Source organism: Bubalus kerabau, chromosome 17 (assembly GCF_029407905.1).
Source record: "Bubalus kerabau isolate K-KA32 ecotype Philippines breed swamp buffalo chromosome 17, PCC_UOA_SB_1v2, whole genome shotgun sequence".
Taxonomy (NCBI): domain Eukaryota; kingdom Metazoa; phylum Chordata; class Mammalia; order Artiodactyla; family Bovidae; genus Bubalus; species Bubalus kerabau.
In genome coordinates, this window is record NC_073640.1 from 69,786,324 (window position 1) to 69,804,589 (window position 18,266).

General features: G+C 46.0%; 1 protein-coding gene across 1 annotated transcript; it reads right to left on the bottom strand.

The window, feature by feature from the left end:
- Positions 1-2,232: 2,232 nt before the first annotated feature.
- LOC129630776 (zinc finger protein 805-like) lies at positions 2,233-11,149 on the bottom strand. The gene is made up of 2 exons (XM_055551261.1): positions 10,999-11,149; positions 2,233-5,592 (listed from the first exon to the last, which is right to left on the bottom strand). Exons 1-2 carry the CDS (start codon positions 11,147-11,149, stop codon positions 4,883-4,885), a joined length of 861 nt encoding a protein of 286 aa, XP_055407236.1. The 3' UTR covers positions 2,233-4,882.
- Positions 11,150-18,266: the final 7,117 nt, after the last annotated feature.

The following is an 18,266-nucleotide window of genomic DNA, read 5'->3' on the forward strand; positions in this document are numbered from 1 at the left end:
TGTCCAATGCTTTTTTGGAGGCTGGTGCCTGACTTTGGAATAATCACCTTTAGAGAAAGATAAGTTTCTTAAAATGTTAACATGCCTCCTGGCCAGAAGATGATGTAAATCACCTGAACTTTTGCATATGATAAGTTTGAAAGCCTGGCTTCGATTAGGACCAGGAACTGCTGTCCTTGCATGACTCCACCCCTTCCCCCATTATCCTCTATGCACAACTTAAGGTATAAAAACTACTTTGGAAAATAAAGGGCGGGCCTTGTTCACCAAAACTTGGTCTCCCCATGTCGCTCTCTCTCTCAAATTCTGGCTGAGTCTCCATCTGGAGCGCGGAACCCGCCATGCTTGCTAATTATGCCTGGGCTTCTAAGATCCGACCGGGGAGGCCTCAGTGTCTCCTCTAATTTGGGAGAACGGAAGGACGCCTGCGGCCTACGTAAGTGGTGCAAACTTCTTGTCTTGAAGTTTTATTGGTCCCCCGCGTAACCAAGCTACTCAGCCTCTTTTCTCCACTGAATTTTCCTACTGAGCTATCCTCATTCTATTACTCTTTATATCCTTAATTAACGTTTAATTAAGCAGTTGTTTCCTGACCCTCGCCTACGCCGTCTCTCCTTCGAATACCCTGGATCAGCCGGGGCTGGTCCCCGGCACCCATCAGCCTCTGTCATGTCATCGGAAGTCCGGCCTCCACTTCTGTGGGAGGTTCAAGCTCTGTCCTGGGTCGTCATTGGACGAGTGTCCCGCCGCCCACGCACAAGCACAGCCCTTTGGGTAATGTAGTTTCTGTCTTGCATCCCACCCTTCCCATTCGCCACAGCGAAGGCCAAACAACCCTGTGTGACCCTGTGCGATTCCAAAGATGACCACTCTAGATTTCTGTGGCCATGTTGGGCAAAGCCATCCACAAGAGATATTGAATCAGAGACCCCTGTTTATGAAGCCCTTGGCAAGCTTCTTAAGTCTCTCACACCCTCAGGAAAAATATGCTACTAAAAATCATGGGGAAGGGTACTCCTCGGTGGTCTTGTGTTTAAGACTTGGTGCTTTCACTGCTTAGGACCCGGGTTCCATTTCCAGTTGGGGATTTAAATGTAGGTACTAGACTATGGCACAGCAGTGAAGAATCCACTTGCAGTGCAGGAGATCCAGGTTTGATCCTTGGGTTGGGAGGATCCCCTGGAGGAGAAAATGGCAACCCACTCCATTCTCATGTGGAAAATCCCATGATCAGAGGAGCTTGGTAGGTTACAGTCCACAGGGTTGCAAAAAATTGGACATGACTGAGCAGGCACACACAATGCCTAGTGTATGAGGTAAGGGGGCAGCTGATAATTTGATATTCTGTCAATGTCTGTTTCTGAGAGTGAATGGTTGGTTCACGGCTGACGAGTATCCAACAGAGCAAAAAGCTAAAAACAAACAAACAAACCCAAAAATGGTACTAGAAAGATAAGTTGCTTACACTGTCTTTGTGAACTAACATTAAATGATGATTTTACTCAGTGGTTCCCAAGCTGGTAACATCAGCATCACCAAGGAATTTGCTAAAACTGCCTGTACATGGTCAGTCCATGGATAGCCTGAACCTGCAGCTCCCAGGACAGCACTAAATCCTGGGGCGTGTGAGAACAGCAATCACACACCCACAGGGACATCCCAGCAGAGAAGCAAACATGAGATGATGCCGTGAAGACAATTTCACAATCGCTTCTGCCCGTATGCCGTTGTCTGAAACTCATTGACATGGTCCATGGAAGATAAGCTGTGTGTTGATAAAGAAACAATTAGATAGGAGACCATCTACCCAGTTTCTAGTATAATTCATCAGTTCAGTCACTGGGATAATGGATTTCATTATCCCGCCTACATATTCAGCACTATTTGTTACTTTTGGGTTGAAAACCTCAAACCCCATTCCTTTGTTCTTAACCTAAATGAAGACAACAAGGCAATAAACAAAATAAGTTGGCACTCATTCCCAGTATTATATAGTTCTGGAATACAGTGGCAGGAACTACTGAAGGACCTGCTGAAGAAAAAGGCTGCCAATATAGATTTCTATATACACAGCAAAGTTGCCTTTTAAGAAAAAGTATGAGTAGGCACTTCCCTGGTGCTCCACTGCTTGAGTCCTCGCTCCCAATGCAGGGAGCATGGGTTTGAATGCTGGTCAGGGAACTAAGATCCCACGCGCCACAGTACATAGCCAAAAAAAGAAGAGTAGGACTGTTTTAAACTCCATATGGGAAATTTAATAGAAAATTAATACACACAAAATGAAATCCTAAAGTTTATATTTAAGGATTTGGAAACTGATCTCAGATGGAAGACCTGCAATGATAGAAACAATGAAGATCCAAGAGGGTAAATGCCTGCGTAGATGGATGCAACTGCTCATAATTTGTATTAAACATGAATGATGTTTCCTTGTGGAGTTAGAATGATGAAATTAACATACAAGGTCTCAACACATAGACTGAGATACAGATATACTGGTAAGTGTCTTACTTAGTAGCGAAGAAGAAAAAGTACTTATAATTCTGTGCTCTACTGTTTTTAATAAGTGCTTATAAATCTTAAACAATAACAAACACAACTAGAGAATATGCTTTCCAAACTAGAATAAAGAAAACCTGTAAGTAATTAATAGAAATATTAAAGGGGAGGAGGGGAGAAAAAGAACAAGTGATGCAAAAAAATCCAAAAAATAAGAGTGCATATTTAAACTCAAATTATGTATATCAACTATAACATTAAATAAATATGGGATAAATTAAATTAGCAGTCAGTACTTTTGGACAGCTCAAAATTCCCTTCACAAGAGATTTTTAAAGGCAGGTTTTGAATTTCTATTCAGAGAAATAGAAATTTGGCGGATGGAGAACCAAGACCTTATGCTGAATGTCACTAGAGCCCATGATCAAGCTTCTTAAGAACTAAAACCTGCTGAAAAGCCATCAGGAAATGACCAGCAGCGCATCTCCTGGTGAGGAAAGAAGAGAATGGCATGGAGAGGTAACTTGTGAGTAACAGCAGCCAACTTTTAAGCGCATCCACATAGCCAGCCGTATGACAGTCTCTTTACAACACTATCCTTTAACCTGCACAACAACCTGGTGAGGCATGTTGGTCAACACATTTGTTTCATAAATAATGACAGTTCCAATGGTTAATTCAACTCCAAGTTTACAAGGGAGAGAACCAAGAACCCAAAAGTTCCCTGAGTTGGTCTGAATTATGGGCACCACTAAGTAGCACAGCTGAGAACGGTGGCCCAAGTGATGGAAATCTCATCACTGCTCTACTCACCCTCCTGCCTAAAGTCATATAATCTGAGCAGGGCCAGGACCCTTCCTGGGTCAGAGAAATAAGGTCATGGAAAATTCAACTGCCCAAACTACCAGGATGATCTACAAGAAGTCTTTCTGACTTTTGTGTATCCCAGAAAAGGCCCTTCAGCCTCACTCACCACACTTGTGAAACTGGGAACTGTGAAACTTGTGACTAAGAAACTGGAACACACTGTCAAGCCCTGGGTCACGGTTCCTATGGATGCAGAGGGCTCTGTCAGGACTGAAGGGGTAAAGTCATTCCCGGAGACTCACCCCAACATCCAAACTATGCACATGCCCCATCAACTCTGCCTCCTAACGTGTCCCAGGTCATCTCCAAAGCCACCATCCTGGGCCAGTCCACTGTCAATGTCCTCCTGGACTGTAGTGGCCTCCTCCCTCTCTCCAACATCAGCTCTTTATCCTCCTCAGTCCGTGCTCCACACAGCAGCCAAAGGGAGGCTTAGAGACAAATGACATCATCCTGCTGTGCTGTGAGTCTCTTCCTCAGCTCCCAGAGCAGTTGCAATACGATCCACATTTCTCACGATGCCCTGCCCCTCCATCTCACTGCCCACCACCTGTTTCCTCTGGACCCACTGGTCTTCAGCTGTTTCCTCTGACAGTCCCGGCTCTGGCCTACCTCAGGATCTTGGCGCATGCTGTTCCCTTTGCAAGGAGTGCTCTTCTCCATCTTCAAACATGGCTGAGGCTCTTCCATACCTCACAGTCTGCATATCACCCCTGTATACTTTCTGTTCCTCTTCCCATGCATTACAGTTTAACAGACATCTTTCTACTTTCACAGACATGCAGACAGACTTGTGCAGAAGTGACATGACTAAGGTCATCCAGGTGGTGATAGGCACAGCTCAAGAACGTTGGCATCCCAACTGTCCCCAGAGTCCAAGCTCGCAGCCACTGGACGACTCCTCCTGATCACATCTGGCCTCCATGCCAAAGTTTTGACCTTGTTCTTCATTATGCTGAATGGGGACTGCAGGCATGTTACTATCACAGCAACAACACTGGCATACCTCACCTGTGTGCCATGTCTGTTTCCCATTCTGGGCATGAGTCACAAGACTCATGTCCCAGTCACCCATGTATCTCCATAACCCAGGACACTGCATGGAGCAACAGGGATGAAAGATGTGGTTCTCACGACTCCTGCCCATCAAACCAGCAAGAACACAGTGGACCCCTCTATACACAGAAAATGAGATGGGGTGACACAGGCCATTAGGGAAAGAGGTCCTTCATCCATGGGGATGCGCGTAACTCCTGTGTTGGGACAAACTGAGTTCCAGGTCTCTTCGTGGGCCAGGTAACAAGGAGCTTTGAGGTGTAGAAAGAAAATCCTTCTGCTGAGAACCAAGTCATGTCTTGGGACATGATCTCCACAGTGAAAGGGCTCAGCTACAGCTAAAGGTAACACACAATCACAGCAAAACTGAGCACATGCAGGGACATAGGGGGTTACTTGGGTACATAGTCTCAGATGCCAAAGAACATTTTTCCTCTGGCCAAACTATTCACCACAATAGTTACTTTAAAGAACTCTTCCCGATATGAGTTCTCTGATGCTGACTGAGCCCAGCCTTCTTGTAAAAGGCTTTGCCACATCTCATACACGTGTAGGGTTTCACGCCACTATGAATCTTTTGATGGGTGGTGAGGGTTGAGCTGTAGCTGTAGGTTTTTCCACACTCACTGCACTCATAGGGCTTTTCCCTGGAGTGGCACCTCATGTGGCGAGTTACAGAAGAGCTTTCACGGAAGGCTTTCCCACACTCTTTGCACTCAAAGGGTTTCTCCCCGGTGTGGGTTCTATTATGCCGAATGAAGTCAGAGTGGTGGGCGAAGGCCTTTCCACACTCACTGCACACATATGGCTTCTCTCCAGTGTGACTCCGCTGGTGCTCTGTGAGGTGTGACCTGCGGCTGAAGGCTTTGCCACACTCGGCGCACATGAAAGGCTTTTCTCCAGTGTGAATCCGCTGGTGCTCCGTGAGGTGAGACTTGCGGCTGAAGGCTCTCCTACACTCACTGCACTCATAGACTTTCTCCCTAGTGTGAAAGCTGCAGTGTAGAGTGAGGTCTGCTTTCTTGAGAAACGTCTTCCTACATTTTCTGCATTTATAGAGTTTTACTCTAGTGTGAATCCGCTGATGTCGAAGAAGGAAGCGATTCTTGACAAATCCTTTCCCGCATTCCTTGCATTTGTAGGAATTCTTCCCTCCGTGAAACAGTGGGTCTGCCCTTGAAACACATGACTCACATGCATGAGGAGCATCTCCTGAGGAGACTTGATCTTGTAAATCTTTTGAGCCCAAACTATCGCCTCTCCCCAGATCACCACATTCAGGGATCCTGTTTCCAGGGAGGGTTTCCTTGCGAAGGACTGTTCCTGTCTTCAAATGCCCTCCCTGCTTTTCTGACACTCCTTCCAGTTCCCGAGCTTGCCCCAACGGAGAAACACAGCAGACTTCCTGAGTCAGTGACCTCTGAAGTAAGTGTCCCTTGATCAAGGCTTGCTGAGAAGCAGTAGTCTCTGTGGTCTTGGTTTTCGCTTTGTCATCTGAAGGGAATCCAATATACAAATGAGGCCTATTAGTAATGCCAACACAGAAGAAACAAAATCACCAAGCAAGCAGGAAAAGGAAGATGGAAATGTTAACCCCTGATACCCTCCTTTGGCTGGAGGTATATGGTCCTGAGAACCTCATCTAAAGTGCCACAAAGAGTAATGAGAGAACACCAAGCACTGACAGAGTGGGGAGCAGTGGGAACTCACATGTGGCTGGTGGGAGTACCAGAAGGTCAACCACACTGGAAATTGTTGGGTGCTTTTTCTTCAAGTTAAATATACACCTATCCCATGTCTGAGTCAATCCAATTCTGGGTATACACCCAACATAACTGCTCATAGTGGTTATGTTTATAATGTTAAAAAAAAATGCTTTGGTCACCTGATGCGAAGAGCCAACTCATTGAAAAAGACCCTGCTATTGGGAAAGATTGAAGGCAATGGGAGAATGGGGTGGCAGAGGATGAGATGGTTAGATAGCACCACTGATTCAACAGACATGAATCTGAACAAACTCCGGGAGACACTGAAGGACAGAGGAGCCTGGTGTGCTGCAGTCCATGGGGTTGCAAAGGGCCAGACACGACTGAGCGACTGAATGACAACTACTGATGTTCATCAACAGGAGAATAAATAACATAAACTTTAACATATTACTACAATGAGATATTATACAGTATGAAAGCATCACACTCCAAGCAACTGCAACCACATGAATTTGATTTAACCTAAATCAAATCCCTTATGATTATACAGTGGAAGTGACAAATAGATTCAAAAGATTAGATCTGAGAGAGAGAGTGCCTGATGAACTACGGACGGAGGTTTGTGACATTGTACAGGAGACAGGGATCAAGATCATCCCCAAGAAAACGAAATGCAAAAAAGCAAAATGGCTGTCTGAGGAGGGCTTACAAATAGCTGTGAAAAGAAGAGAAGCTAAAGGCAAAGGAGAAAAGGAAAAATATACCCATTTGAATGCAGAGTTCCAAAGAACAGCAAGGAGAGATAAGAAAGCCTTCCTCAGTGATCAGTGCAAAGAAATAGATAAAAACAATAGAAAAGGAAAGACTAGAGATCTCTTCAAGAAAATTAGAGATACTGAGGGAACATTTCATGCAAAGAAAGAAAAAGTGAAGTCGCTCAGTCATGTCCAACTCTGCGACCCCATGGGCTGTAACCCATCAGGCTCTTCCATCCATGAGATTCTCCAGGCAAGAATACTGGAGTGGGTTGCCATTTCCTTCTCCAGGGGATTTTCCCGACCCAGAGATTGAACCCAGGTCTCCCACATTGCAGGCAGACGCTTTTACCGTCTGAGCCACCAGGGAAGATGGGCACAATAAAGGACAAAAATGGTATGGACCTAACAGAAGCAGAAGATATTAAGAAGAGGTGGCAAGAATACACAGAAGAACTATACAAAAAACATCTTCATGACCCAGATAATCACGATGGTATGATCACTCACCTAGAGCCAGACATCTTGAAACTTGAAGTCAAGTGGGCTTTAGGAAGCATCACTTTGAACAAAGCTAGTGGAGGTGATGAAATTCCAGTTGAGCTATTTCAAAACCTGAACGATGATGCTGTGAAAGTGCTGCACTCAATATGCCAGCAAATTTGGAAAACTCAGCAGTGGCCACAGGACTGGAAAAGGTCAGTTTTCATTCCAGTCCCAAAGAAAGGCAATGCCAAAGAATGCTCAAACTACTGCACAATTGCGCTCATCTCACGTTAGTAAAGTAATGCTCAAAATTCTCCAAGTCAGGCTTCAACAGTACGTGAACTGTGAACTTCCAGATGTTCAAGCTGGATTTAGAAAAGGCAGAGGAACCAGAGATCAAATTGCCAACATCTACTGGATCATCAAAAAAGCAAGAGAGTTCAAAAAAAAAAAAAAAAACACATCTATTTCTGCTTTATTGACTATGCCAAAGCCTTTGACTGTGTGGATTACAACAAACTCTGGAAAATTCTTAGATGGGAATACCAGGCCATCTGACTGGCCTCTTGAGAAATCTGTATGCAGGTCAGGAAGCAACAGTTAGAACTGGGCATGGAACAACAGACTGGTTCCAAGTTGGGAAAGGAGTAGGTAGAGGCTGTATATTGTCACCCTGCTTATTTAAATTATGTGCAGAGTACATCATGAGAAACGCTGCGCTGGAAGAAGCACAAGATGGAATAAAGGTTGCTAGGAGAAATATCAATAACCTCAGATATGCAGATGACACTACCCTTATGGCAGAAAGTGAAAAAGAATTAAAGAGCCTCTTGATAAAAGTGAAAGAGGAGAGTGAACAAGTTGGCTTAAAGCTCAACATTCAGAAAACGAAGATCATGGCATCTGATCCCATCACTTCATGGCAGATAGATGGGGAAACAGTGGAAAAAGTGTCAGACTTTATTTTTTGGGCTCCAAAACCACTGCAGACAGTGACTGCAGCCAAGAAATTAAAAGATGCTTGCTCCTTGGAAGAAAAGTTATGACCAACCTAGATAGCATATTAAAAAGCAGAGATGTTACTTTGCCAACAAAGGTCCGTCTAGTCAAGGCTATGGTTTTTCCAGTGGTCATGTATGCATGTGAGAGTTGGACTATAAAGAAAGCTTAGCGCTGAAGAATTTATGCCTTTGAATTGTGGTGTTGGAGAAAACTCTTGAGAGTCCCTTGGACTGCAAGGAGATCCAACCAGTTCGTCCTAAAGGAAATCAGTCCTGAATATTCATTGGAAGGACTGATGCTGAAGCTGAAACTCTAATACTTTGGCCATCTGATGTGAAGAATTGACTCATTTGAAAAGATCCTGATGCTGGGAAAGATTGAAGGTGGGAGGAGAAGGGGATGACAGACGATGAGATGCTTGGATGGTATCATCGACTCGATGGACATGAGTTTGAGTAAACTCTGGGCATTGGTGATGGACAGGGAGGCCTGGCATGCTGCAGTCCAGGGGGTTCCAAAGAGACTAAGCAACTGAACTGAACTGAATGAATCTCACAGACATCCTGATGATCAATAAGGAGATAAGTGGAAAACACACTATGAAGTTCTGTTTTACCCACTCATGAATAGTAAAAATTCCTTGTTGTACTGGTGGTTATGTTTGTAAGAGGTTGTATGACTAAGAAGGCCTGCAGGAGCCTCCTAAGGTCAGGATCTTGACCTGATGGTAGTTATTTGGATTTATTCATGTGTCAAAATTCATCAAGCTAAGGCCTTAAGAGTCATGAACACTGATATGTGTAAATTAAACTTCAGTTTAAAAAAACAAAAAGAATAAGGGGGGGTGAATGGAAGTGTAGTGTAGACCTTTCTTCTACAAACAGCCTCTGAGAAGCTGGTTGTACAGATAGTCACACTGATCAGAGGCCATTCTAGAGCTCAGGGAGTGGGGGTGGGGGTGGGGGGGCGGGAATAAGAGATGATAAAAATGCCCAAGAAGGTGGGAGATGTTTCTAATTCAGGAATTTGTCATGTGAGGGACAGAGGGAGGTGAGAAGAAAGGCTTCAAGTGGCAATCAGATGCAGATGAGTCTGAAAGGATTGAGTGAAGGGAAAAAGAAGCAAGCAGTCTTTATTTCCAACATGAATTTTCTCATAGGCTGAGGTCAGCAGGTGGAGAGTGGTGAGGGTTTGAGGTGAGGTGAGTGGCTGGGAGAGTTGGTGTAGGAGACAGAGCAGAAGTGCAGCAATCATGGGGTGTGCAGTATCATGCAGACAAGAGATGATGAGAGAGGTGGACCGGGGTGACGTTCAGGGAGGGGATGGAGTCAGGAATGATGTGGGGTATATAAGGGATAAGAACTAGGCACGACTGGGTGAGGGATCTAATGATTGTTTGCATATAATGAACAGGACCTGGGCATGGCTGCACAATGGATCTAATGATTGTTCAAAGCTGGTTCTGGCCTTTTCAACTTCTTGGGTGTAACTTGCATCCCCAGAGAGGTCTCAATAAGAAGCTTCCCCAGAATTTCAGAGGCAACAGTCCCTCCCAGTCTGCAGTGACCACCACTGCCTGGATCTTGGCAATCCACCTGAGGAAGTGCTTGGGGAAAGAGCTCTCTTCACCATCCGTAGCTCTCGTCCAGGATGCAACAGGCAGGTCAGTTCTGTTTTGGAAATGGGATACCCTGTTTGTGGAGATACAGAACAAAGGTGTTTTGTAAAGACTATGAAGACTCTCTCTATAGAGTGTGGTTTTTAGGATGGAAGATTTCAGAATAATGGCACTCCCATGCATGACAAAAAATGCTGCCCTGGGTCCTGAAACCAAGGCACAAACACCAGCCTTGGGCAATGTCTACACAACAGCCTCCATCCTATAGAATCCAAAACCCGCTCACGTGCAGGCACGGGACCCCTGGAAAAGACACCCACTCTTCCCATAGATGTTCTCTGATTAATCTAAGTCCATGTGTCTCACCAGGTGATGCCAGATTCTCACCACAGGCCAGTTCAAATCAGGTCTCTGGGATCAGGCCTGGGGCCACCTGGCCCAGCCAGGTTGGGCCAGTCAGATCCCTATCATGGGAATCTTTTACAGGGGCCTCAGGCTGAGCCCCTGCTGAGTGCTGGGGCAAGAGGTCACTTTCTGTCATAAAAACACCTTCACAGAAAGGGCATGACATAGACATGCTGAAAAGAGTAGAGATAAGAAATCTGAGGGTCTCAGAGAGAAGCACTGAGGTGCCCACTTCTACCCAAAGCTGTTGTGAAAAGACAGTGACCCGAGCAGAATTACAGAGAGAAGTCAGGGTGAGACCCAGAGCCAGGGTGTGAATCTGCCTGCGGATTCTCCCAGGTCCTGGGGACAGGTCCTCAGGACACCCTGCTCCCAGGAGCCCCACTTCCTCCCACCAGGTGGACCAGGCTTCTTGCTCAACCATCCATGTTGGAGACAAAGGGAGAGCAAATGGGAGGAAGCAAGCCCAGAACATGGCGAGGAAGATTGGTTGCGGGGGGTGGTGCAGGCGGCTCCACCATCCAGGCCTCGAGAGGATGGAACCCAGAAGGAGGCTGCAGAACTCCCACCCCTGCCACCACGGAGGTGAAGAGAAACTTACCCAGTGAGACCAGGAGCCTGGAGGTCTCCAGCACCACCTCCTGGTACAGGGTCCTCTGAGTCAGGTCCAGTAATTTCCACTCCTGCTGGGTGAAGGTCACAACCACATCCTTGAGGGTCACTGGTGCCTGGCAAGTCAAACAGAGTAGCATCATGCGCTTTGGGGTGTTGGATGGGATCAGAGCCTGCTTATTTCAGGTGTTCACCTCAGGCCTTTCCAGCCTGCTGTAGTTGGGAACACAGGTTCTGGTGGCGGATGGACAAGGTGTGAGTTTCAACTAACATGAGAGCTGTGTAACCTGGTGCAGGTAACAACATTTCTGAGCCTCAAGTTTCTCTTCTATAAAGCATTCTGTAAAATAACAGAACCTAACTTTGAAGAGGTGGGGACTGAAGGAGATGAAAGGTAACAAAAGTCCCTCAGAGCAAACCAAGGGCCCCATGAAAGCCTGCTATGACCATTGTTTTTAATGATTATTTCTCCTCTTTGCCCCTCTAAGCCCCTGGAAAATCTCAACCAGCACCCAGCTCTGCACAAAAAAGCTAGATCCCAAGCAAATGGGTGCAGGTGGTACTTTAGCTGGAACTAGAAAGATCAGGAACTGCTTCAAAGAAGAGGTGGTATTTGAGCAAAGATCTGAACAATGCACAGGGATGAACTGGAGACCATCCTGAGTGGGGAGGACTGCAAGGGCAAAGGCTGGGAAGTCGGTAGGAGTTCGGCAAGTGGAGGATGGTGCAGCTGGAGGGCAGTGAGCTGGGGAAGGATGGGAGGGGAAGGGGACGCACAGTCCACACAGAGGGAGTCGGAGGGACAACTGCAGGGGCCATGCTGGGGTCTGAACTGATTCCAAGTGTCGTGAGTGCCCACCAGCGCACAAGCAGCTAGTGAGCTCATTACATATAGGCCGGCCCTGTCCTAGGCCCAGGGATAAAGCAGCAAACAGGGATTCACAGATCCTCAATAAGCAACTGAATAACTGAGCAAGACAACATCAGCTGGCTCTAAGGATTCTGGTGATGAGAAAACAGAGTGGGGGGCAGAGAGGCGGCTTCCCTCATGGTTCAGTGGTAAAAAATCCACCTACCAATGTGGGAGACACCTGTTTGATCCCTGGTCCAAGAGGATCCCACATGCCTCAGAACAACTAGGCCCAGGTGTCACACTCAGTCTGTGCTCTAGAGCCCAGGAGCTGCAACTACTGAGCTCATGTGCTTAAACTACAGAAGTCCCAGAGCCTGGAGCCCGGGCTCTGCAACAACAGAAGCCTTTGCAATAAGAAGCCTGCACACCACAAAAAAGAGTAGCTCCGGCTCACCGCAAGCAGAAAAAGCCTGTGCAGCAACAAAGACCCAGAACAGCCAAAAATAAATAAATAAATAAAATTATTTAAAAAAAAGAAAACAGAGTGGGAAGATTAGAGAAAGTGAAAGTGAAAGTCACTCAGTCATGTCCGACTCTTTGCAACCCCTTGGACTATACAGTCCATGGAATTCTCCAGGCCAGAATACTGGAGTGGGTAGCCTTTCCCTTCTCCAGGGGATCTTCCCAACCCAGAGATTGAACCCAGGTCTCCCGCATTGTGGGCAGATTCTCTACCAGCTGAGTCACAGTGGAAGCCCAAGAATACTGGAGTGGGTAGCCTGTCCCTTCTCTAGGGGATCTTCCTAACCCAGGAATCGAGCCGGGGTCTCCTGCATCGCAGGCAGGTTCTTTACCAACTGAGCTATCAGGGATCAGGGAAGCGCATAGGTTGGGAGCAAATGTGAGAAGCCCTCTCTGATGAAGGGCCACACAAACAAATAGCAAATACACAAGACAATTACTGGCGGTGACCGGGGCTGTGACAAGAGCAAACAGTGCCACACGCTGGACAGAATCCTGGGACCTGCTGTGTGTTGACATTCAAAGGCGCACACAAGGCACCATCACCCTATCTTTAATCAACTCACTTTTCACATAAAAGGAAATGTCTTAATAGAAGGATGAATTTGCTGCTGAAAATGGCAAGCTAGTTTTGCATAAACAGATGGCAACTGCCAAGATGAATCCAGTGACCTTCCTGGCTCTCAGCCCACCCCAGGATCCTCCTAGCAGAGGAGCCGTGAGGTGGCGCTAGTGGTAAAGAACCTGCCTGCCAACTCAGGAGACGCAAGACGCGAGCTCAAACCCTGGGTCGAGAAGATCCCCTGGGGTGGGAAATGGCACCCCATCCCAGGATTTTTGCCTGGAGAATGCCATGAACAGAGGTGCCTGGCGGCCTGCAGTCCATGGGGACACAGGAGTGAACGAGGTCTGACATGACTGAGCATCCTGACTCTAAAAATGCTGCACACACTGTGCACCTGTCCCCAGGCTCTCCTTCTTCCTGCAGGCCTCACCTGGACACAGGCCTGAGACCAGGGGAACCCCAAGACCTGATTCCCCGGCGGGGGTGGGGTGGGGTGTCCCTAAGATCATCTTAGGACAAGGGGCTCTGCTCCTGAATTGTCTGGAGCGATGCTACCTGGCTGGATCCTGGGAAACACCCTCTCTGATCACCATAAGCCAGGAGAAGGAAATGTTAATATCCTAATTAACCCCAAGGGATGGGAGACAAGGGCAGCGATGAGACCTGCTCAAGGTCACAGCCCTGGGAAGGGCACGGACACAACACACACTGAAGTCTCCATCCTGTTGCTTGAGTGCTTTCCTCAAAGCGCTCCATTCAGGTGGTCCAGAGACAGAGAAGGTCTGAGACAGCCCATTTCTCTAGCACTGCCGTTAGGACAAGCCTCGGGAAAAGACCTCCTTCGACCCTAGAAATCAGAGTAACGGAAGAGCCATAACTAGCATTTCCTGAGCGTCTCTGGGTGCACTGTGCTGCATTCAGTGGTTTTCACACCCTGCCCTACTTATCTCTCACCAGAACGCAGAAAGAATATGCTGGGATTAACCCCATTTCACAGCACAGGAAACTATGGAGTCAGGACCTAGCAACCTTCCCCATTAGTGGGCAGGGACAGACCCTGGAGCTGAACCCTGGATGCGGGCTCTAAAGTTCGTTCTGCACACCTGCAACACACATATGGAGGATGGCACAGAGGGTTCCACGTATGTGTGGGGGTTACAGGGAGCCCTGTCCTTCGCTGGCGACTCTACTCGACATGTAGAGGAAACTTATTAAAATCTGGATCAGCTTCCTTCCCTCCTTGCCTCCAAATCCTCCATGGTGCCCACCAACCTAAGAAGTGGACCCTTTCTTCAGTCCGCCATTCCCGATCTTTCTCCACGGTTTCCAACAGGCTATGAGAGTCACAACTTAACGACGCTCAGCCTCACCTCCAGCATTTTCATCTAGTGGTTCATGGGCTTGGGACACCCCTGCACAGATCAACTGCACTGGGAACCCATCCATATCAACCCCGGCCTGGATTTAGGATACTCGGCTAGGACTGACTGACCAGCCTCCACAATCCCCAGAGTTAGGAGAAGCGAAGAGACCCTGGACAACAGTTTCCTCTCTATGGAGGCGCTGGGACGACGTGGCGGGGCGTTCAAAGGGCCTAAGGGGCCATCCACTCACCGGTGCCAGGTAGGTCTCTGCCGCCAGGGCCGCCATGGTGCCCTGCGCAGGGTCCCCCGGCCACGCAAGGTGGGGAATCAGGGAGGGTTCCGAGGGCTTAACTGTGCTCCGCCGCACCGCCCCCCGACGCACCCCCACGCCCACCCTCGACTCTACTTCTGGGCAGCGCGGGAAGGAAGGCTCTTCCCCACTCGCTCTGCTCCAGCCTCGAGTATGCTGACAGGCTCCGACGTGCCTGCGAAGCTAAGCACAACTCAGGCGGAGGCAACAAGGCCCCAACGAGGACGCCGCCGGAAGTCTCGTGCAACGCGGGGTCCCGGTCCTGCACAATCATTGGTCCAGAGCAACCGCCTCTTGCCGCAGAGCCTCCTGGGTAATACGGCTACCGCAACCCAGCCTGGTACCTCGAAGGGCGCGGTTCTGGGAATTTCTGTCGAGGATTCTAAGTACCCGCGTAAAGGGCTCTGGAAAATGACATCCTCGGGCTCCGGGGGGCGGCGGGCGGGGAGGAGAGGGGTGGCGGGGGAAGAAGCGGCTCTTGGCGTCTTCTTAAATGGCCACCACCCCGTTTCCGTGTAGTATCTTCCGCAGCTAAGGAATATTCCTAAACGTGTTATTTCATGTGCCATAAGGCTAAAATCTCAGAGGGATACGCTGGACCATGATAAGCAGAGTGAAAGCAAATTCAGGGATTTCCCTGGTGGTCCAAAATACTGAGCCACCGTGCTCCCAATGCAAAGGGCTCGGGTGTATCCCTGATCAAGGAACTAAGATCTCACGTGTGGTGCAGCAGAGGAAAAAAAAAAAGGTGCATCCACTCAAAGATTGGACCTGATAAACATTATCTTGCTGCTCTTCAATCACAGGGAGACAGAAGCCTGAGGGTAATTCCGTGAACTCCAACACCAGTGATGGACCACAGTGAAAAGACTTCATAGACAGGAAGACGGAGATATTAGGCAGCCTTGAATCATGTGGCCAAGATGCTGTCTCTCTTTCCCTCAGAAAACACATTTTCCCTGCCTCTATACTCACTGATTGTATTCCTATCCAGCCCACCTGTTATATCAATATAGTATTTCTCACTGCACATTACAAGGCACGTTTATTTATTTTAGTGGTGTGACACCTGAGATCTATTTGAAAAGGAGATTTACCAAATTTCATTTTCTGCAAGACATTTCCTGCAGTGGTAGAAATGTGTACAAAGTGGCCTCCTGAACTCAGATAAACATAATGTGTTTTTTTTTTTTAATTTCAATCTGATGTAATGGCAATACTATTTGCCAAATGATTTGAAATTATCTCTGAGATTGTGAAAGGTGATTCCCCACCAGTTTCAGTCTGTTAGCAAGATTATGCACAATCACTTCATTCTGTACATTCGTCTTTATTCAATGAAAATTCACTCTAAGATGCCACATGTTTTCATTATATAGTGTCTTTATTACTGAAGATTTGCACATGGTTGTGCTTACACAGCTTCATGTCATCAGATCAAAACATGGCTTCTCCATCTCCTAGTCAGCCTCACACTACAATAAAAAAGATGACTCAAGGTTTCTATCTAAGCTGGAAGGATAGATTTTATCAGTCATTGAGATGGGAAGGGTGGTGGTGGTGTAGATGGAGGAGGTTAGAAGGAAATATTTAAAATTCGCTTTTGAACATATTTTATCTTAGAATCTATCAAACACCCAAGTGAGGCAGACTGTAGGCATTTGAATATAGGACTCTGATACTCTGATTTTTTAAAATGACGTTATTTATTTACTTATTTTTGGCTATGCTGGGTCTTCACTGCTGTGTGGGCTTTTCTCTAGTTTTGATGAGTAGGGGCTACTCTCTAGTTGAGGTGTGCAGGCTTCTCATTGCAGCGGCTTCTCTTGTTGGGGAGCATAGGCCCAACAGTTGTGGTGTACGGGCTTAGTTGCTCCATGGGCTTGTGGAGTATTCCCCGGTTAGGGATCAAACCCATGTCTCCTTCACTGGCAGGTGGATTCTTTTTTTTTTTTTTGGCAGGTGGATTTTTACTGCTCCAGAGCCTCCAGGGAAGCCCTGACTTTTTTTTGGCAAAACAAGTGAGATGTTTTATTCTTTGATGGGCTGATTTTTAAAGAATAACCAGAGCTATGCAATCCAGACTCCCCAAGAGAAGAAATTAATGTACAGAAATAATACCAAGTAAAATGTCACATACCTGGATTCGTGCAGCTACAGGTAAGTTTAATGTTTTAGAAAAAATAAACAGCAGGATATCTGGGAAATATTAAAGGATTGTCTGGAGCTACAAAAAGATGCTCCTTTTCCTTAAGGTGGAATAAACATGTGGTACCTACCGTTCACATTCCTGATCTCCAAAAGGTAGATTTCAGATAAGAGATTTCATATCAGGCTGCACCCTTGCCAGCTCTTTTCCTTTCCTTGTACTCAGTCATTAAACTTCTCATATTAATTTCCCCTAGATAAATCATATGTCATTGAACTCTGTGTCAGGTTCTGCTTCTGCAAAACCCAACCTTAGGCAGAATACATTTGGTCAAACCTAAGATATCAATCATGTGAATCATGTCAGTGATATTAGGTTTCTCTTCCATAAGAATATAAGCAAAGGCCAGGAAAACTGCCTACAATGTATAACTGCAGATTCAGACTAAATCTGGCCCTACCCTGTTTCTAACAAAATACTGAGTTGTTTTTCAAAGACAGGACAAAACCACAAGTCATGCAGTCAAACCATGCACTAAGAGATCAACCTCAAACAACACTCAGGATCAAAGTTTGTCCCCTGTCCCTACTTTTAATTTTCTTTTTCCTTTTTATAGTGTCTTTGGTTTTGGTATCAGGGCAATAATGAATGACAGTGTAGAATAAATTTAAGTGTGTTTCATCCTCTCTAGTTTTTTGGAACAGTTTGAGAAGTCATATTAGCTCTTCTTTATATGTTTATATATATGTTTATGTATATGTATATGTATGTATATATATATGTTTATATATGTGTTTATGTATATGTATATGTATGTATATATATATATGTTTATTGGCTTATGACTATTCATAGAATTTTCTTAGGATTTTTTGTTTGTTTTTCTATAGTATCAGTTGTTACTTCTCTTTGATTTCTTATTTTGTTTATCTGGGTTGTCTCTCTTTTCTTTTTGGTGAGCCTGACTAGAGGTTTTTGATTTTGTTTATCCTTTCAAAAAATTATCTCCTGGTCTTATCAACCTTGTCTTTGAAAAAAAAAAAAAAAAACACCTGTTTTATTTATTTCTTTTACATTTATAATTTTCTTCCTTCTGCTGACTTTGGGTTTTGCTCTTCCTCCCCCCCTCCTCCTAATTTTAGGTGGTTCACCTCTGTGAAGCAGTCCAATCCTGGACTTAACGTTTCCTGGGATTTTTTTTTTTTTTTTTAAGAACCAGAATACATATTCTTTTTAAGTGTGCATGGAACATTCTCTAGTATAAACTACACACAACCTCACAAAACAAGCCTCGATAAATTTGAGAGGACAGAAATTTAAAGCATCTTTTCTGAGCATGATAGTATAAACTCAGAAAATCAATCACAGAAATAAAAATGAGGAAAAAAAAAAACAATTACATGGAGACTAAGAAAAATGCTACTAAAAAACCTATGGGTCAATGATGAAATCAGGCAGGGAATCAGAAAATACCTCAAGAAAAATGACAATGAA

Coding starts and splice junctions, on each gene's coding strand:
- LOC129630776 (XM_055551261.1), bottom strand. CDS start 11,149: ATGCTACTCTGTTTGACTTGCCAGGCACCAGTGACCCTCAAGGATGTG. Junction 5,593..10,998: donor CAGGCTCCTGGTCTCACTGG/GTAAGTTTCTCT, acceptor TTTCAAGGGCAG/ACCCACTGTTTCACGGAGGG.